The following is a 22,091-nucleotide window of genomic DNA, read 5'->3' as shown; positions in this document are numbered from 1 at the left end:
GAGAGCCCGGCTCTGCAGATACCCCCTCCCCTGGCGCAGTCTCGCGCCCAGCGGCGTGGAGGATGTCCAGGGATCCCCGGGAGTGCCAGCGGCCGCCCCCGGTCCCCGAGGGAGCCTGCGGTGGGCGGTCTGCCCGGGCGGGACCCAGAGCGCGCACCTGCCGCCCGGCTCGCAGGGGTGGGGTGGGTGGGGTGGGAGGGGCGGGGCGGGGCGGGGCGGCCTCGCTCCGCGGGTTCCCCAGGGCGCAGCCGCGCTCCGACGGCCGCGCGGGGCACAGGCGGCCGCGCACCGGGTGCAGGTGAGCGGAGACCCGAGCTGCCCGCGGGCGGAGGGGGCCGGGGGCGGGCGCCTGCGCTGATCCCGGAGGCCGCGGGGCGCCCCGAGCCTGGGGACCGCAGCCCTGGGCACGTCTCTGCGGCCGGCCAGGGGGCACAGGCGGGCGGCGGGGAGGGGCCGACGCCCCCTCCGGGAGGCAGCAGGAGGACCCCGCGGCCCCGCAGGGACGACGAAAGGCCAGGAGGGCCCGAGGTGCATCCCAAGAAGTTCCCGCCTGTCAATCCCATGTTGTGCCTTTTCCAGGACCAAGCATGGGTGTCCTTCCTTGGTAGGTGCTTTGGGGCAGAGAGTTCACCTCTGACCTGGTTGATTGTGGCTTCTGGATGCTTCCCTAGCTCTTACTGCATCTTCCTGGTGTTAGCCAAGTCCATAAAAAGACACTGCCCCACAGTCTCCCTCCCCGACCAGTAAAGGAACAGCCCCTCCCCTCTAGGCTTTGCTTTGCTTTATTGTGCCTTGGATTTAATGATCAAGTTAAGTACTATCCCTAAACCTCCAAATTCTTTGTGAAATTTCTGTGTGTCCCTACATGTAGTTTTCCCAGGAGAGCTTCCGTAGATTTTATTTAAAGATCAAATAGCTAAAATCAGAGCTTTGGGCCCCATCAACACCACAAGTACTGACCGTCTTTAGGGTAACTGAGTGGCCTGTTCTTATTTGAGAGCTGGGGCTGAGGGAAGGGTTAGGGAGAGGGATTCCTTCAAATTCTGGGAGGACAGCATTCATGTACCTCTCACATTTGCCTGGGTTAAGGGTTGGTCTGTTTTTCACTATTATGAAATCAAATTAGTTTACAGATATGTAGAGCAGGAAAGGAAGATGAATCTTCGTGAATGAAATGTCTCTCTGCGGCTCTTCTTGATAACCAAATGCAACCCCAGCTGCAGTTTCCAAGGCCTCTGAAGGAATGTGAGAGGTGCCGTGTTTCAAGTTTATATGTCCCTGGTTTACTGGCAGCTTGAGAAGAGGAAAGAATGTTAACTCAGCCTTGAAATAGCACCAGAAAAACCTAGGGTGTGTGTTGGGAGGTAAAGGAACTCTGACGGGGTGGGGTCGGGGAAGTTGCATTAGGAGCTTACGGCAAAATTAACAGATAACCCTAGAAAAATCACATTTCACCATTAATCCCACTGTTCCCACCTCACGGGCAAGTGTGCTGTGACATAAAGTAGTCTGTGCTGCCACTTGAGTAGATATTATTTCTGGTCCTGTCTTCCATATGTGCTGAAGCCTGATATCCCCATCTCTGAGGGTCACGGGCAAGTTGGCATTTAGGGTAGCGGTCCTCAAGCTGTGTGTGTCCAAAACACTGATGTCCTGCAACTAACCTCAAGCGATCACAGTCTCTTCCCAATCTCAGAGAAAAAAAAATTAGAGCCAAAATGATATGTTTTTTTTCTTTATAAAATATGCCAAATCTGTGGTGTTTGCTTTTGCTTGTGTGTTATTTAGTTCAAACACATACCCGGTTACGTTGAAACGTAATGGATCATTATTTTTCATGTATAGAGTCCGTAATTCTAGGTGGTCTGTAACCTCTCTCTGATTGAGATCCACTGTTGTAGCAAAAAGTAGGGAACACATCACATTATTCTTCAATGTCCTTTGAATGTAAATGATTCTTTTGTTTACATGTGGTGCCCTGGGTGGTGGCCGGGAATTGCACAGGACCCTGGAACCTGCCTCATTCTACTTTGCTCACATCCTGAACAGTTTTGTCCACTGTTCCAAACTTGACCCTTATTTTGTAAACTCAAACCACTCTTTTGCTGAGGTTTATGGAAGAGGGGTTACATTTCTTAGTCAACCTCTCCTCCCTTACAATTGGTCATTCTGTCTTCATTAAATCGAACTGTTGTTTTTCAAAACAATGAGGTGGTTGTTTTGAAAACAACCTGTCTTTTCCTGATGTGATTGTTATTTAAAATGGCCCCATCACATGACCAGGGGCTTATTGGGCTGTGACAGAAATTATAATTGTGCTTCTTATTTAAAAAGTGGTTAAAGAAGCAAACTTTAAAAAAATAATATTTGCCACTTCATTAATCCTTCAGCTCAAGATAAAATTTTGCTGATGTCACTCATTGTTCTTTTTTCCAGTAAATATATATTGAGCACTTTCTCCGTGTCAGCCCTTGGGCTTCCAGGTGATTCCATGTTTCTGCTTTCAGAGAGTTGACAGACAAGCAGCGTGAGCTTGAACCAGGACTTACTAAGAAGTGATTTCTGGAAGTGCTGCCTCAGAGACTCTCTGACCATGACCTCTTTCTTTCAGGTTTAAATACTTGCACATGAGCCCATTTAAAGAACCTGGCCAAGGAAAAAGCTGTCTGCTGCAGTTTCCTGGGCTCAGAGCACCCCTGCTGGTCAGCAGTGCCTGACTCCTATCACCTCCAGTACTGTGTAGGTCATAGTGCTAGGAATATTGTGTCCAGGGAGAGCAAATTAACTTGACAAGGAGGGAAATGTTTGTTTTACATCTGTAATACACAGTCCCAGCGAGCACTGGCCTCTTCCCTGGAGGATCCTAACGGCTGCCCGGTGGCGTGTTTCATATCCCTAGGCTAGTCTTTCCCCAATCCATATGGAATAAAATCATAAATGTTTAAAGACATCCTCATCTGCATCCTGAGTGGGAACTGGAAGAGTGAATTCAAGGCCAAGAAACAGGGGAGGCTCCTACCGGTTTCAGATTAGTGAAGCTGGGCCAGTCTGAAATATATTTCTTTACTACACTGAGGGAAAGCTTGAAATTATAGATTTTGGCACCAGGTAATAGTAATGATGATGGCAGACAATGATATAACAGTATGTGCCAAGCATCCTTCAAAACACTTAATGTACATTAATATATTTACTCACTTAACCTCTCTCAACCCAAAGAGGTGAGTACCATTATCATTGACAGTTTAGCCCAGCATCACACAATTTATGATGTTTGATTTACTTAGCCCTTCCGGGATACAGTCAAATTCGACCTTGTGATTTTAGAGCACTTATCTCAATTCTTGCCTCTGCATTGTGAGAGGCAGCCTAGCTCCGCACACAGACTGCCCTAGTCTGTATCTTGGTTCACTCCCAACCAGCAGGGTGACCTTGAGCAAGTCACCACTTCTTACTGCCTCTATTTCCTCTGTAAAATGGGCGTGATCACAGAACTACCTTGCCAGGTGACCATGAGGACTGAATGGATTTATATACCTAGGACACTTAGAGTAGTAGTGCCTTGTACACAGGAGGCGCTATTATTTTCGTTATCAGCTATTTTTTCTTCTGGGCTTCATTCCCGCTGCTCCCTAATACAACAGCCATGCCGAGCTACTTGAGCTCCCCTGAGCCTTCTGAACTCTTCATATATCTCAGTGGCTTTGCACATGCTATTCCCTTTGCCCAGAATGTCTTTCCCTTCCTATTGCTACCTTCAGCTTAAATAGTCCTCCCTAATGACCTTCCTTTAGTGCCCTCCCCCCTTCACCAGGTAGCCATCCCCACGCTTCCTTGTGGTCTCAGGGGCTTCGTTCTATTCATCTATCAAAGGACTTAGTGATGAACAACTACCCAACATGTATTGAGTGCTTACCATGTGTTTTTCTTGCATATATATATATAGACAGCTCCATGTGGTAGGGTTATATTTCATTAAAATTATGTCCATGTCCATCTCCCCCGGTAGACTGTGAGAGTGGCTTATACATCTGTGTGTGTTATTCATTTTATATCTCTAGGAATTGGCAGAGTGCCTAATTAATACACAGTGGGCACTCCATAAATGTGTAAGTGGATGCATTTTACCAACATCTATTTACAACCAAATAAAAAGCTAATTTTCGGTAATTCTTCTTTGAAATAATCTTCATGCTTTTCTCATCGCAGAAGTTCACTGACAGAATTTTAGAAAAGACTGATAAGTAAGAAGAAAGAAGTTCAAATCCCACTGCTCCCAGCCCTGGAGGGCTCAGCCATGTGCTTAGGGACACACAAGTTCTCAGCGGCGAAACTGAGAATCGAGGTCAGGCAGGCTGGCTACAGAGCCCAAAGCTCTTACCGCTGCGTGAATCTGCTGCTCGTCCTCCCCCCAGCAAACAGACATGCCCTCTCATGAACAAATTATGTTAGCTAGTAAAAAAGGTTGGAAGAGCCGACACTTGAAAAGGAAATCCACCATACATACAGTGGGGCAAGGCATGAGATCTACATTTCAAAAATGGCCAGTATCCTGTCTTGTCATGCCCTCCCATGTCCTGTTCCATCGCACATTTGGGGGAATCTGGTTGGAAAGGGCACAGTGAGCTTAGGTGGAATAGAGGAGAGCTTCTAAATCAGACAAACACAGGTCCGAACCCCAGCTGTGCCACTAGATGCCTTACCAGGGACAGGTTGCAAAACCTCCCTCAATCTTTGTTTCTTCTGTAAAACAGAGATAATAAGAAACACTTCTCAGCATCTTGTGAAGTTTAGAGGTAACACGATGGGTGCAGTGCCTCCCGCTCGATTAATTGTGGGTCTTGTTGTGAAGCCTCTAATGGTGACACCCTATGGCTTCCCCAAACAGCAACCTTGCCAAATGGTTTTCCACATCTATTTGCATTTGTTTTTTCCAATCCTTCATTTTAGTTCTGGTGGTAATTTAACTTTTATATTATTATTAGATGTCTTGCCTCACAATAGTTTTCTTAGAAATTCAATCTCTTCTCCACAGGGTCTCTTTGAGATTAAAGAGAAAGAAGTGGCAAATTTAGGATCTTAGAGCAATTTTCATTTAAAAGAAGATCATTGTTTTCATTACCCCATCATTAATGTTTTCTATTTTCCTTTATCAGCGAGTTATTTCAAAGTCGATTTGAATTGCCAAACCGAACTCTTGTTTTCCTGCAAGATGAAAGGAGACAGCCATGAATGAGCCACTAGACAATTTTGCAAATGCTTCTGACTTCTCCGATTATGCAGCACCGTTCGGAAATTGCACTGATGAAAAAATCCCACTCAAGAGGCACTACCTCCCTGTTATTTATAGCATCATCTTCCTGGTGGGCTTTCCAGGGAATGCAGTAGCAATTTCCACTTACATTTTCAAAATGCGGCCCTGGAAAGGCAGCACGGTCATTATGCTGAACCTGGCCTGCACAGACCTGCTGTATCTGACCAGCTTCCCTTTCCTGATTCACTACTACGCCAGCGGTGAAAACTGGGTCTTTGGGGATTTCATGTGCAAGTTTATCCGCTTCGGCTTCCATTTCAACCTGTACAGCAGCATCCTCTTCCTAACCTGCTTTAGCATCTTCCGGTACTTTGTGATCATTCACCCAATGAGCTGCTTTTCCATTCACAAAACTCGATGGGCCGTGGTGGCCTGTGCTGTGGTGTGGATCATTTCACTGGTGGCCGTCATTCCCATGACCTTCCTGATCACATCCACCACCGGGACCAACAGATCTGCCTGCCTTGACCTCACTAGTTCGGATGACCTCACCACCATCAAATGGTACAATCTAATTTTGACAGCAACTACTTTCTGCCTTCCCCTGGTGATAGTGACACTTTGCTATACGATGATCATCTACACCCTAACCCAAGGACCTCACAATCACAGCTGCCTTAAGCAAAAAGCTAGAAGGCTAACCATTCTGCTCCTCCTCGTGTTTTATATATGCTTTTTACCCTTCCACATCTTGAGGGTCATCCGGATCGAATCTCGCCTGCTTTCAATCAGCTGCTCCGTTGAGAATCAGATCCACGAAGCTTACATTGTTTCTAGACCCTTGGCTGCCCTGAACACCTTTGGTAACCTGCTACTGTACGTGGTGGTCAGTGACAATTTTCAGCAGGCCATCTGCTCGATGGTGAGATGTAAAGCAAGTGGGGATCTAGAGCAAGCAAAAAAAATCAGTTACTCAAACAACCCTTGACATACTTCAGCTAGTTAACCATGAAGAAGGCCTGCTGAGACTTTAACTTCTAAGAAGTCCAGAATAACTCTCTCAGTGACTCTCAGTAAATATTGTATGTCCAGGTAACTATGTGCCAAAGCTAGGACTGGGCTACCAGGAGTTCTTGGCAACCTGTTTATTGAGATCTTCCCTAGAGTCAATGTAAGAATGGGACATGCGCTTATCAGTAGAAGATTCACATGTAGAATCAAAACTATCGGAACTCAGGGACATCTTGAAAAACATCTAGTCTCACCAACTTACTATATAGAAATAAAACTACTAGTTTTGGGTCATGTGGGTGGCTCAGTCCGTTAAGCCTCTTCCTTCAGTTCAGGTCATGATCTCAGGGTCCTGGGATTGAGCCCTGCATGGGACTCTATGCTCAGGGAGGAGTCTGCTGCTCTCTCTTCCTCTGTCTCTCCCCCCACTCGTACTCTCTCTCTCTTCCTTTCTGTCTCTCTCAAATGAATAAATAAAATCTTCAAAAAAGAAAACTACTAGTTTTAGTACTTTTATAAAAATTGAAAGTTCACACACTTGACCCAGTTAACTTAATGCCAAGACTGGAGAAATCCACTCCTCTCACCCTTGGTTTCCTGTTCTTTCATATTGGGCCTGTCTGTATTGAACCCTTAGACTATCCAGGGCAGTACTTGTCTCTTTTCCAGTATTCTGTTTGTTTTCATTTCATATCTTTAAGACTTTTTTTCCTCAAAACTTTGCTTTGAGATGATTAAACTGTGTGTCTCACTAGGCTTTCATCAGTTTTGTAGATTCAAGCCTGCCAGTACAATACACTTGAGACAATTCAAAGATCTTGATGCAGGTGGCTGACATACCCATGAGATATTTGGGGGTATTGTGTCTTTATTGCTGTAGACCATTTTAAAAGTTGTAACTGAACTGAGAAAAATTACCAAGTTGTATTAGTGATTATCAACACATCCTGGGAAAGAAAGGAGGGGCCTCTTTAGGGGAATAGAAGTACTTTTAAATATCCTGTACATATTGGGTAATAAGTAAAATCTAACATTGTTTTGATTTCTGTGGAAAACCATCCCAGGAAACACCAATTCTCTTTAGATACCTTTCTTTTTTGTAACTCTCTTAAAAATATGTTATCTATTTATTGTAACAGCTAGAGCTATTTTTGAGTTATGTGTGTGCTTAATTATCCCTAAGTGTAAATATTTGAGAAAATGCCTAGTCTGGATATTTAAAACCTTAGTAAATGTGTTGAACCAATTAATAAACTAATTTAGAATCACTGAATAAGCTGGTAATATTTTTCTGTGAAAACGCAGCTTTACCACCATCATATTTACAGGAAGCTTATGTTCTCTGTGTTTAGGGAGAGAAAAAAATTTAAGAGTCAGTTTTAGAATAAGGCTGGAATAGATGGTTCAAACAGAAGAAGGAGTACCGTAGGAAGGCTTTATGACTTTCAGGTGCTTCTAGAACGTTAAATCTGACTTAGACCTGAGTGAGGACATTTCTAGGAGCCTGTGCCAGGCATGCAGGGGGAAGAAAGATGAAAACCAATGGCTCCACATATGGGCGTTTCTGGATGATGACACTGTCTCCACCATCCACCTTCTGGTGCCTTTCTATAGCGTGAGGAACTAACCCTTTGACTGGAGGGCTTGACTTGCTCACACACGCTGGCCACACAGCATGGAGCAGCCTCCAGAGGTCCACTGGAAACCTGGAGGTTGTGTAGCTGTCCTCTCCTGTCTCCCAAATGCCCAGACCAGCTCTGGGACCCTCACAAATGTGTGGCCAGGTTAGCCTTTATACCGCAGCTATTTTTTTTTAAGGTTACTTATTTAGTTATTCCTGAGAGACACACAGAGAGAGACAGAGACATAGACAGAGGGAGAAGCAGGCTCCCTGCAGAGAGTTCAATGCAGGACTCGATCCCAAGACCCTGGGATCACACACTAAGGCAAAGGCAGATGCTAAACCACTGAGCCCTGAGCCCACCCAGGCGTCCCTATACCACAGCTATTGTTATTCTAGCCCTGGATGCAAAACCCTTTCCTCTCCCTCTGTCTTTATCTTTCCTTATTTCAAAGATTTTGCCCGCCAGAAAAAAAGCTACCTCCAGTTCCCTTAGGTCTATCTCAACTTGTCCCTATAGAATCTTTTTTCCTTTTCTTTCTTCCCACCAATGTACAGAACAATAAATCATTTCCCTTTCTTTCTTCTTTTTTTTTTTTTTTATCATTTCCCATTCTGATACTAATTCTTCCACTCTGTCTTTGGTCCTTATTCTGCTCTCTTAGGGACCTTGCTCTGACATTTAATCCCACTTTCTCAACTTATTAACATTTCTAATACCTTAGTTTGAGAACATGCATAATTTTCCTTTATCCTCAGAATACCTTCCCTTATTTGACTGTATTGTCCTTCTCTTATCTGACCTGCTCCCTGCAGTTATGGGTCAGGTGCAGAAGACTGTCTGCCCTCCAGGGTTCTGCTGATAGAATATAATCACAAAGATCCAAGCTAAATTGGATTCAAAGGGTCAGTTTTATTTTCCAAAGTAAAGAGTTCTGGGCTAATTGTGTTTGGAACCGAAGCCAAAAAAAGAGATTGATGATACTTTCGAGACTAGAATGGGACCCAGATGACCTTGCCTCATACTTGTAGGCCAAGAAAGTATGAGGACAAAAGAGCAGAGTCTGGACTATCTGCCAGAGTGGGAGCTGCTCAGACTGTTCCCCACGTAAGGAAGCCATATTCAAGTTAGGCCCACTTCACTTGAAGGCAGGGAATCCAAAAAACCCTGTTCCAAATTTTAGAAACACAGTAGGCCCTCCACTTTGTTTTTAACTGGATATTATGGAAAACTAAATGGTCAAAGAGGGGTGCCCTGGTGGTTCAGTGGTTGAGCATCTGCCTTCGGCTCAGGTCGTGATCCCAGGGTCCTGGGATCGAGTCTCACACTAGGCTCCCCGCAGGGAGTCTGCTTCTCCCTCTGCCTATGTCTCTGCCTCTCTCTCTCTCATGAAGAAAAAAAATCTCTTTTAAAAGATAATAAATAAATAGTAAGTAAATAAATGGTCAAAGAATTAGATAGAGAAAGTAGCAAAATGACCCCACGTATCCCTGACTTCAGAATTTCACCAGTGATCAACATCCTATTCTTGTTTCGCCTATCCTTTTCCACACTTTTGTGCTAGAATATTTCAAAGCAAATTGTAGAAAACATAATGGATTCACCTATAAATGCTTCAACATCTATCTCTTTCAAAAAATGGAAAACCAAAACAAAATAAAAAGTGATTCCTCAAGGGACGCCTGGGTGGCTCAGCGGTTGAACATGTGCCTTCGGCTCAGGTCATGATCCTGGGGTCCTAGGATGGAGTCCCACATCGAGCTTCCCACAGGGAGCCTGCTTCTCCCTCTGCCTGTGTCTCTGCCTCTCTCTCTTTCTGTGTCTCTCATGAATAAATAAATAGATCTTTTAAAAATGATTCCTCAATATTATCTAGTATCAAAAACTTATTTTCTTTCTTGGTTACCTCAAACATGTCTTTTTACTTTTTTTTTTTTTTTTTTTTTCAAATCAGGGTCCAAACAAGGCCCATGTATCACATGGGGTTGAGAGGTCTATTAAATTTCTGTTAATCTATTAGATTTCCTTTCCTTTATTTGTTGTTATCTATTTTCTGAAGAAATTGAGTCATTTGTCCTGTGAAGTTTTCCTCTTTGTGAATTTGGCTGTCTTAATTCCATTTTGTTGCTCGTCATGTCCCTCCATGCCCTGTGCTTGGTGTAAATTGGAGTTTAGATGAGAGGCAGATTCTTTTCTCCCACCTTCTCTCCCCCCCTCCTCCCTTGTTCTCTCTCTTTTTTAAGATTTTATTTATTTATTCATGAGAGACACAGAGAGAGAGAGAGAGAGAGAGAGAACGAGAGAGAGAGAGAGAGAGAGAGGCAGAGACACAGGCAGAGGGCGAAGCAGGCTCCATGCAGGGAGTCCGATGTGGGACTCGATCCTGGATCCCGGAATCATGCCCTGAGCCAAATGCAGATGCTCAACCAGCAAACCACCCAGGGGCCCTTCCCTCTCTCTCTTTTGCCTTCCTCCTTCCTTCCCTCCCTCCTCTCATTCCTTCTGTTTTCTCACCACCCGAACAGTTCTCCACCTCAGAAGGGGCAGTGTCCATTTAACGATAGAGCAGGAGTTTCAGGATGCATCAGCCTCATGCTCGTACCCTAGAGATCTCCAGCCTCCTTTGCACTTTGTAATTCATCACTCATTGCTTATCCTTGTCTGGACCCACTAGGGCTTTCACAATGATGACTTTTTACAACTCTCACACTCTTCTGCTTTTGTTCATTATAGCTTCTCTGTAAAGATCTTTAACCTCTCTCTCTGTGTGTGTGTGTCTCATGAATAAATAAATAAATTTTTTTTTTTTTTAAAAAAGGAGGGTCAGCCCGGTTGGCTCAAGCGGTTTAGCGCCACCTTCAGCCCAGGGCCTGATCCTGGAGATCCGGAATCCAGTGCCACTTCGGGCCCCTGCATGGAGCCTGCTTCTCCCTCTGCGTGTGTCTCTGCCTCTCTCTCTGTGTGTGTGTGTGTGTGTGTCTCTGTGTGTGTGTGTGTGTCTCTCATGAATAAATAAATAAATAAAATATTTAAAAAAGATCTTTAACCCATACACTGTGGTTGAACCATTCACTTTGAACCCTGACCCACTGATCAGACTTAGCTCCTCCTCCTCCTTTGGGAAGACACAAGTAAGGGATAAAAGACATCAGTAAGCTGCCCCTCCAGGGCTCCCTCCAGGAGAGGGAGCCTTACTAGATGGGCCAAATTTTTCTTTATCTCTTCAAGGTTCACAGGCATGTGTATGAGGCACAGGGTTAGAGCTGCACCCTTGGAGAAGGAGCTTGCCTTACTGCTGCCTCGCTTCTACAGACCCACCTGGGTGCCTCTGTGTGTCCTCTTGGACCAGAGCAGGGCACTTTAACTTTCCCCTAGAAGGCTCTGAAAGGAGGTAGAACAGACGTTAATAACTACAAGGCCATGTAGCACTTGAAGGTAAATCTTCACTTTCTGTTCTAATTTTATTCTTAAATTCTACCTAGCAAGGCCCTTGGATATAGTCCACCTGATGCTCCACGGTGAGTCCAGGTGATATCAAATGATACAAGGCCCCAATGCAAAAATCCCTGAAGGGTGAGAGCCCTTTCTGTTATTGAGTTCCTAGGAAGAAAATATATTATTATGCACATTGATCTGTTTTCTTTTGATTCTATTTCCTTTTCCATGCTTCAGTCTGAATATTATCTATTTATCTTTCATTAATCCTGGCTTGTACTGTATAGAATCTGCTATGAAACCCATGCATTGAATTCCTAATTTCAGATTTTGTATTTTTTTAATTTATGCAGTGTACTTTTGGTTCTCTTTAGTCTACTGCTTCCGTGAGGGTTTTGTTTTTTTTGTTTTTGGGTTTTTTTTTTTTTTTTTTGGTCTTTTGATCTATTTTGTCCCTTTCACTGTGTTTTCTAGAACTGAACAATCAGTTATTTTAAAGTCCATGTTTATTGACTCCAATATCATAAAGCCATTGGGTCTGCTTCTTTTGCTCACCATTTTACTCATGTTCATTGGTCGTGTAATCCTGTCTCCTTGCACGTCCATTAATCTTTGCCTGAATGACACAAATTGCTTTTGTAGGAATCAAAGGCGCTCCCCTGAGAGGTTTTTATTTCAGTTACTTTACTTTTCAATTGTAAAATTTCTTTTTAATTCCACTTCTCTTCTGAAATTTCTTCATTCACTAAATAAGTCATTCTTCTTTAGCTCTTTAAACATATTTAAATACTCCTTTAACATCCTCATCTGTTCAATCTAGCATCTGGTTTGTATTACTTTCCTCTGGATCCTGTGACATATTACGACAAATTTAGTGACTTAAAACAACACAAATTTACTCTCTTTTGGAGGTCAGAAGTCCAAAATCAGCTTCACTGGACTAACTTCAAGGAGCTGACAGTCTTAGACTTACTTCTAGAGGCTCTAGATGGGAAGCCATTTCCTTGCATTTCCCAGCTTCTGGACACCGCCACCTTGTTCCTTGGCTCATGGCCCCTCCTTCCATCTTCAAAGCCAGCAGCACATCTTCCAATCTCTCTGACTTGCGCTTCTAGCTGAAAAATCTCCCCTGTCTGACTCTGATTTCCTGCTTTCCTTTTCTTATAACTCTTGCAATTACACTGGGCCCACCCAGATAACTCAGAATGATCTCCTCATCTCAAAATCCATAACTGAATCACATCCTCCAAGTCCCCTTTTCTGTATAATGTAGTATATTTATAGGTTCCTGGGATTAGGACAAGGACATGGTTTGGAAGGCTTTTTGGCATCTGACCAGTGTTGTTTTTTTAAGATCAATTGACTAACATCACAATAGTAACAATGTAAAGTGACCCTGAGGTTGGTTGATTGGTTTCTTTCTTTCTTAAGATTTTTAGTTATTTATTTAAGATAGTAAGTGAGAGAGAGAGCAAGAGCATGCATAAGTGTGGTAAGGAGCAGAGGGAGAGGGACAAGCAGACTCCCTGCTGAGCATGGAGCCCAACTTGGGGCTCAATCTCACAACCCTGAGATCAGGACCTGAGCTGAAATGAAGAGTCGGAAGCTTAACTGATTGAGCCACCCAGGTGTCCCAAGGCTAGTTTCTAATTCCCTTTAAAAATTTTTTTCTTGGCTGAGAGATACATTATTCTGTTTTGCACATCTAATCTTTTTTTTAACTGAATATAGGATATTGCAAATACATCATTGTAGAGACTCTAGATTCTATTATTGTCCTCTGAAGATTGTTGGCTTTTCTCTGGTAGACACATCAATTACTTGCTAATCACTTTAAAATTGTGTTGACCTGATTTTCCAATTTTTTAAATAACAGATTTGTGAAAAAAAAAAAAAAAAAAAAAAAAAACAAGATGTTTTCCATACCCTTCTAATATACCTGGATCCAAATACCAAATTTCTCCTCTGGTCTTGACAAGACTTGGCTTTAGGCTTTTTTTTTTTTTTTTTTTCCCAAAGCATATTTAAAATAAAACTTACTCTGGGGCATGGTCTTCACTAATACGATATGGTTTCCTGCTGTCTCAGCGAAATTAGTTATTAGTTGGTGAGATTTTTCTTTCCTGACTGGGCCAGAATGGCAATGTCCCCTAGAACTGCTTGAACACTCGTTTCTCTGATGCCGTAACAGCCTCTTGCTGGTGATCTCAAATGGTCTCTCCTTGCAAATACAGACCCAAGAATCACAGGGAATCTCCATATATTTCTCCCCCTACACTCCCCATGATTTTGTCACCCCTGGTGCTCTGCTCCAAATATTTCAGATGCTTCAGCAAAGCCAAGCTCTGGCCTCTACCTTCTTAGCTCAATGGGACCATTGGACTGCTGTCCTCTGCTTAGACTTCAGATCTCTGCAGCATAGTTCAGAAATTAACACGTGGACAGAGAGTCGGGGTGACTGTGGGGCTCACAGTATTGCTTTATCTATGATCCCAGTGTGACCACATTGGATCATATGTTTTGTCCAGTCCTATTGTTGCTAACAGTGGGAGAGCTGTCCCTTCTGTTCCACTTTAACCTGTGCTAGATGAGGGAGCAGCGCCTTTGTAGGATGTCTTCCTGCCTCTCCCATTAATGCTTTCCACTATTCACTCTTCTGAAATGTGGGAGATTTTAATTTAAACATGGAGGTGGGGGCACCTGGGTAGCTCAGTGGTTGAGCATCTTCCTTTGGCTCAGGGCATGATCCCAGGGTCCTGGGATTGAGTCCCACATTGGGCTCCCTGTGGGGAGCCTACTTCTCCCTCTACCTATGTCTCTGCCTCTCTATGTGTCTCTCTTGAATAAATTTAAAAATCTAAAAAGAAATAAAAGAATAAAAAAATAAACATGGAGGTAGAAACGCTAATCTGCTTCCCTAAAATAACAACAGAAACATAACTAAAAGATATTGGATAGTTTAGAAACTGAAAGCCTGTGGCTGAATGGTGAAGCCAAATGAAAACAAAGCTGGTCCCTCAGAGAATCCAGAGGCAGGCTAATGTAATCTGCTTAACTACAAGATGCTCAGGCATCATTAGAACTACCAGCTACTTCTCAGAGAGGGTTGTAAGTGGGGCTGGTGGCAAGAAGTTTAATTTATTTTTATTCTATTTAATTTTTTAAAAAGATTTTATTTATTTATTCACGATAGGCACAGAAAGAGAGAGAGAGGCAGAGACACAGGCAGAGGGAGAAGCAAGCTCCATGCAGGGAGCTCGATGTGGGACTCGATCCTGGGACTCCAGGATCATGCCCTGAGCCAAAGGCACACGCTCAACCTCTGAGCCACCAAGCCATCCCAAGAAGTTTAATTTAAAGCCTGAGTTAGAAACGATGGCATCTCTAGATACTCTCCTTTCTCCGATGCAAACCAGTGACTGTCCGTTTTCCACACCAGAATGCAAACTTTTCATTTCAGGGAGGCTGAACCAGGAAGATTCTTGGGGGCAATGGATACAACTGAAGGCAGCAGAAAAGCAAGATCCTAAATATCTGATAGAAATATGTGCTCTGATATCACTGGTAACTCATGTTTGCATTTCCTAGCAGAATATTGGTGCGTTCTTCTCCACGGAAATGAAAATATGGCAAGAACCAATATAACTTAATAGCACTAGTCATGTGGTGGGCTCTGTTTTCACTGCTTTCTTCATGCACCCAGGGAATCTGACTTCAGAGCTACTGCAAAACCACTACACTTTCCTAACTTAATAAGAGGAGAGAAAATTCTAGATCCTAATCACTGGGGAACAGCTCAGCCCACTCAACCACAGGGCTGCCTCCTGGTTGACCCGCTTGTCAACCCCCTTTCTTTGTGCCTCACTCTTCAGAACCAGTGGACAACCACAAATAACAAGGCAAGTGATGAAAGCCCATCATAGAATTGGAGACCCCAAAAGGAACAAAAGGGGAAAAAGCGAGCAGGGAAACAGAAATACGCTAGGGAGCATAAGAAAATTTCAAAAAACCTATAAATCAATCCTCCCAGAGACATCTTGGAGACAGACCAGGGGGCTCTAAAGGGATGACCATTGAAAGAACAACAGAGAGCTCCTGGACACTGAACTGGGGGAGATTAGCAGGATCATGCCCCTCACCTTTCACTAACTGCCCATGACTTGGCAGGGACTTTGCACTGGGGAGTTGAGAGTTCTCCTGGCATCTTCTTTCAATTTATTCTAACTGTGTGATAACTGAAAGAAAATCTCAGAGACTGGTAGCAGGATGCCAGAGTAAATGCCTGATTTCAGTGCAGGTGAAGCATTCTCTGATTTTTTTGTAATTTTGTGTTCATTTCAGAGGTTTTCCTAAAAAGTTTCCTAAGGGCACCTAAACCATGGAGCTTCTTCAAATTGCCCTATTTCCTTATTCTTATTTTGCCTCTATGATTAGGTATGAAATCATAGAAGAGTATATGTTATGTGATTACATAATAGCATATAATTTGTTTTCTGGGATTTGAAAACATGCTCACAGCCTGAACACATTGTTTTTCTTTCTAGAAATGCTAACACTACCTTAATGTTTCTAAATGATGTAGTTTTTTGGATTAATCACAATACTTTCTACAAACATTTAAAAAATCAAACAGACGCATAAAATCTTCTTTATTTTTTATTAATATTGTTGCTCATTGAGTACACGGATTTCTAGAACGGAGGCATGCATGTTTAGGACTCAATATCATTTTTAACTCTCTTCAGGTTAACTCACACCAACATCTTCTAAACCTCTATACCATGTGCAAAGTACTGTGCTACCCTCTGGAGACAGAAACCTTAGAGGTAAGCAAGTCTACTTTTAAAGATTGTGTAATCTTGCAAACTAGCTGCATTATTCATATGTACATTTTAGGTTGATTATTTACGCTATGCTGCATTTACCTTAAATCTCAATGAAATGTTTATCCAGTTCATTTTTGCATCATAGTTTATCATTATTCTAGTTATGTTCTGAAGAGCTCAATCCAAATGAATTATTTCAGGAATATATATAATTATCTAAATCTCTCTCACCAATAACTCTAAAGGGTGTTCTAAGTGGCAAATCCACAGAAATATCTTAGGGTACTAAGTGTCCATGCTTAAATGCCCCATTTATCTGTTTAAATCCACCTAGGAGATGAACAATACCACAGTATTTGGTATTAAGAACTTAGTATTATCCCATTATCAGAGGCACCATTGCAAATATATGAATGTTACACCATGAAAGCCAAAAAAATCTGCATATGCACCACAAGTGATGCTCTCTGTATCAAATAACAAAATACTTTCTTCTTGCAAAACATTTTCTGATTCACATAGTCCATTTAAAAGTTTAAATAATAATGCTGTTTCCCTGTCTAAATCTAGATATTATTCATATTAAGGGATTAAAGCAAGGCCAATATTAAGGCCCTATTCAAATCTCAACCATTCACAAAGGTATTGCTGAAGCTCAGCATTTTTTTAAAGATTTATTTATTTATTTATTTATTTATTTATTTATTTATTTGAGAGAGAGAGAGATAGAGCACAAGTAAGAGGGACGGAGTGAGATGGAGAGTGAATCTCAAGGATGCTTTGTCCTGAGCACGATATCCATGCTGGGCTGAATCCCAGGACCCCGAGATCATGGTGTGAGCTAAAACCAAGAGCTGGAAACTCAACTGACTATGCCATCTAGGTACCCTAAAGTTTACCCTTTGAGAACCTCTTTCCAACTACCTAAGCCTAGGATGTCCAGCCTACGACTTCTCTTTCCTTTTCATGAAGCATTTTGAGCACTTTATTACACAGGATTTGGATTACCAGTCTTCCACTCCCCTCTGTCCTTTTGGTCCACAGAGAGATTTTAATGCCTCCAATACATAGTCACATTGATTTTTTTAAAGATTTTATTTATTTGTTCATGAAAGACACAGAGAGAGAAAGGCAGAGACATAGGCAGAAGGAGAAGCAGGCTCCAGGCAGGGAGACTGATGTGGGACTTGATCCTAAGACCGCAGATCACGCCCTCAGTCTGGGACAGGCGCTCAACCACAGAGCCACCCAGTTGTCCCACATAGTCATATTTACTTGTGTTTCCAGCTCCTAGCAATGTGCTAGAAGGTATGACATATGGAACAACAACAAAAATGAGCCCCTCTTAGACTAAGAAATACCTGCTTATAATCCCAATTCTTACCAGTTTCTGGTATGGAAAATTCACATTTAAACTGAGTCTCTGCATTGCCTTTGAAGATAAGGAAGAAGACTGTTGTTACTGATTACATGCTAAATTAAATCTGCTGCATGACCCTCCAGTTGGAGACAGCAAAAATGGCTAAATAAAATATTTTCATAAACACCTGTAAAACTGCTCAGTGACCTGGTAGGAAAGTAAAGAATCTACAAAAGGTAAAAATACATATACAGATGGGAAACTAGAAGTCAGGAAGCAGCAAAAGCAGCAATTTTCCAAGTAGTATCTGGTGTTTTGAGCCTAAGTTTTGGTATCTGTGTTGAGATGAGTAGGGTGATCATACATCCTGGTTCACCCAAGACAGCATTAGTTAATGTCTGTTGCCTTGGTCTAATTATTAAGAGCACCCACTCTTATTCTTAAATGTGTCTTAAATGATACATGGTCATCCTAACTGTAAGAGATAGGACATAATGTAGGAAGCTCAAAAAAGTAGGCATTCCAATAGGAGATCTTGCAAAACTCTGCATATTAATGGGCTCTACTCTCCATGTTAGTAAGAATGATAAATAAGGTTACAAAGCAGAAGGGAGCAGCATGTGAAATAGCCTGCATTTATTTTGACACTGGATAGAAGGAAAACAAGTCTGCCCCTGAGAAATCAGAGTCAGCATCAAGCCCTCATGTAAATTTGTTGTTATCTGGACGTTAAAATTGAAGTTCAAGTGGAGAATTGCATTTAAAGTGATTTCCAGATGGGGAGTACCACCAGACAACTGGCAGAGCATATGGGAAACCTCTCTGAGGGGACTCAGCTTCAACCTAGGTCTTCAAGAATTCCTTGTGGTAAACTTTTCAAGGAAAATGAGAAATACATTTAAAAAGAAATCACAAGATGTGTCAACAAAAAGGCACAATGAGTGAAATACATCAGTTAGTGGATAAAAGAATCAGGTTGCCAAAGGTTTCCTATGTGAGAAATATCAGGCCTGAGTTGTAAAATAGAATGTGTGTTTTGTTTAAGAACTTAAGAAAACTTTGAGAAGAGTGTTGAAAATGAGACTATAAAATAAGCAAATTTAGAGAAACAGGCTTCTGGAAATGACAACTATAAGTTGAAAAAACAATATCAATGGATTGGTAAAAGAGGACATTGGACACAGCAAAAGGAGAATTAACAAATTGGAAGTGAAAAAAGAAAGAAAAAAAACCCATCTGGAATGCAATCCAAAGAAACAAGAAGATAAAAAGTAAGAAAGAAATCTGGAGGGGGGCAGCCCTGGTGGCTCAGGGGTTTAGTGCCTCTTTCAGCCCGGGGCCTGATCCTGGAGACCGGGGATTGGGTCCCGCATTGGGCTCCCTGCATGGAGCCTGCTCCTCCCTCTGCCTCTCTCTCTCTCTCTCTCTCATGAATAAATAAATAAAATCTTAAAAAAAAGAAAAAAGAAATCTGGAGGGAAGACTGAGAAGCCCCACATAGACAAGAGCAGATTTTCTGAAAGGACGTGGAAAAGAGAATGTGGGAAAAGTAAAAGCAGTCGTGCAATTAGGTCACAAGTGTTTTTTGTATTGCTTAACAAGCAAACAAATAGACCATACAAAGGAAGGTTTTGCATAGAATAGTGATGAAGGGGTCCCTGGGTGGCTCAGTGGGTTAAGCGTCCAACTCTTGATTTTGGCTCAGGTCATGATCTCAGGGTTATGAGATCAAGCCCTGTGTTGAGCCCCATGTTGGGCTCCACTGGGTGTGGAGACTGCTTAAGATTCTCTCCCTCCATCTTCCCCTCCCTGTCAAAAAAAAAAAACAAAACAAAAACAAAAAACAGTGATGAAAATCTATCATAAACCAAGGATTATGATAAATCCAATTCTATTCACCTGGAAGTTATAAAAGATAAAGAAGTCAACAAGCCATTAATTAATTAATTAATTAATTAATAACAATTTATTCAAATGAAGTCAAGAAAGGGGAAAAAGAAACAGAAACCGTAGGACAAACAGAAGCTAATAAAATAAGGTGGAGAAATAAATACAAATATGTCAGTAACCACAATAAATGTGAAAATATTAAATATCTCAATTAAAAAAAACAAGACTTTTGGGCTACCCTTTCATTTAATATAATGTGTGCTCTTTTAGAGAGACACATCTAAGGTATAAAGCAACTTATTAACTCATGAAAAATAAAAAATGCAACACGCTTATAACAATGAAAGAAATAGAACTAGAAATTGTCTCAAAATAATAGAAGTTTATTACTCATTTAAAAAAAAAAATCAGTGTGGGTGTTCCTGACCAGGAGGTCGCTTGTGTCCACACAGTGATTCGACCTTTCATCTCATGAGGTCTATGCTGCCCAGGGCCTGGGAGGCTTCTCTTAACCACCTTCCTCCCATTCCATCAGCAGTAACTGGTCACAATTCTCTCCAAATGGTCTTGAGATTCTCATTATCTGGCTATTTAGGAATTAAAAGACATGATTATCTGGCAACTGTCCTCACCTCAATATATAGAAACAGAATAAATTAAAGATAATATCAGTGTAAAAGCTCCTTCAGAAAAAGGAAAAGAAATAAGGTGATAGTCATGGGAATGTTGGAATCCAACCATGCAGGCATTGGGAAGACTGTGGTGTTATCTACCTTGATTAGGCTCACTTCTGTTCTCTAGAAGAAACTTCCTTTCCACTGTTCCCTCCATACAGGACATTTTTCCCGATTGTCTTTCCTCTAAGAGAAGGGTTTCAAGCTTTAGCAAGCAGCAGAATCTCCTGAAGAGCTTATTGCAGCGCAAATTGCTAGGTACCATCCCTAGAATTCTGATTCAGTGAGTCTGGGTAATTTACATTTCTAGCAGATTCCTGGGTGATGATGAAGCTGTTGGTCTGGGGACCACACTTTATGGGAACCACTGCCCTAAGGCCCCATATGAAATGGGCTGGAGGAATATGTCCTCCTTGAGAAAGTTCTGTTTTCACTGCCAACTTCCTACAGGGACAAATTGGGAGACATGGGAGCTAAGTTATAGTCATAGGGTTTTTAAAACCAGACTTCAGTTTATTTAGCAAGATCATTCCCACAGATACTTACTAGATTCCTCATCTATTTGCTTTCAGTAAATCCCATGTATGAATAACCATATTAATTCTCCCCTGGATAGAATTCTCTGATGTGTGTCTTGGCTTTTTGCTCTCCACTTCCCATGGTCGACTCTCTCAATGCAATGACAAGTATCTTGAGGCTATGTCATAAAATAACCTTGAGTTGGAAAGAAATAACCTTGATGCGATCTTTCCCACAGAGCCAAAACCCTTTATGTAACTAAGAACCCCTACTGGACTTTTGCTGTTCGAAGTCCTTTTTATTCTAACTTTTAAAAAATATTTCTTTATTTTTTTGAGGTGGGGAGGTGGGGAGGTGGGGGAGAGCAGATGGAGAGAATCCCAAGCAGACTCCACACTGAGCTGGGAGCCCAACTTGGGACTGGATATCATGACTCATGAGATCGTGACCTGAGCCGAAACCAAGAGTCAGATGCTTAACCAACTAAGCCACTCAGGTACCCATCATTCTAACTTTTAATCCTGGTTTAGAGTGCAGAAACAGTCCAAGTTTGGGGACTCTCTATAACTTTCTGCCTTTGTTCTCGAGCCAACCACGACTTGCCAGGACTCATCTTCTTTTTTATACTTTGTTATAAGCAGAGAGTAGAAACCAATACACTAACATTCCTACCTCCTTCCAACTACTGCTTGCAGATCTACACACCTACTAGGCACCAGATACATTTTCAGAATTACAGCAGGCAGAGATTTGTGCTACCATGGAATGGAGTTCTCTGTATTTCTGTCTTGCTTTATTGTTTTCCTTGCTGCCTCCCACCTACTCATTATGTCAATGTTATATAGCATACAGTTTATTAAGAGGGCTTCCCACTTCGAGATACCAATTTCCATACTGGTTAGGGTAATGCTAGCTGATGAAACAAAATAGCCCCCAGAGGTTAATACAACAGAGGTCTCTTTCTTGCTCAAGTGACTGACCAACATAGGTGTTCCTGGTTGGTAGGCTATTTACCTTTGTGCAGGGGTTCAAGCATCTCTGTTCCTTCCATCTGTGGCTTCACCAAATCCCAGTATCCCAGAGTCCTTGCACCTTTGTGGATGAGGAGAGAGAGAAGGCATACACACTTCTTATATTACAGCCACATCACTTCTACACATATTCCATTGTCAAGAGCGGGTCATTTAGGCTCCATCTCCCTGTGAAGACAAGTTAACTAATTGCTGACTGAGCAGCTACTTCCCCACAGTAGCTGTCCTCAGAAAGGGGAGAAGGGCATGGCATGAGTTTGGGGGAGCCAGTAGGCAGTTAGTTTTCCTTTCCTTGCCACAGATATGAAAGATAATACAGTAACACTTTAGAAGGTAAAGGAGTCTGTCTTTGAAAATCTGAAAAGGAGAGTATTTTTAAACAAGCCACGAAAGTTACAACCCAGAAATAAATTGATAAATACAAATACATAAAAAATTAGGGGCTTCTGTTCATAAAAACGCACCATAA

General features: G+C 42.2%; 1 protein-coding gene across 2 annotated transcripts; it reads left to right on the top strand.

Moving 5' to 3' along the window:
* The first annotated feature begins 204 nt into the window (after window positions 1-204).
* On the top strand, window positions 205-7,532 carry OXGR1 (oxoglutarate receptor 1). 2 transcript variants are annotated; one of them, XM_025441275.3, is made up of 2 exons: window positions 205-298; window positions 5,157-7,532. In XM_025441275.3, the coding sequence occupies exon 2, from the start codon at window positions 5,229-5,231 to the stop codon at window positions 6,240-6,242; it is 1,014 nt and encodes a 337-aa protein (XP_025297060.1). In that variant the 5' UTR covers window positions 205-298; window positions 5,157-5,228; the 3' UTR covers window positions 6,243-7,532. The 2 variants fall into 2 exon arrangements, with proteins under 2 accessions (XP_025297060.1, XP_025297059.1); XM_025441274.3 differs by lacking the exon at window positions 205-298 and adding an exon at window positions 462-604.
* Window positions 7,533-22,091: the final 14,559 nt, after the last annotated feature.

This window comes from Canis lupus, chromosome 22 (assembly GCF_003254725.2).
Source record: "Canis lupus dingo isolate Sandy chromosome 22, ASM325472v2, whole genome shotgun sequence".
In the NCBI taxonomy this organism is placed as follows: domain Eukaryota; kingdom Metazoa; phylum Chordata; class Mammalia; order Carnivora; family Canidae; genus Canis; species Canis lupus.
The sequence above is the reverse complement of the archived record's forward strand: the minus strand, read 5'-3'. Positions and strand labels throughout refer to the sequence as shown.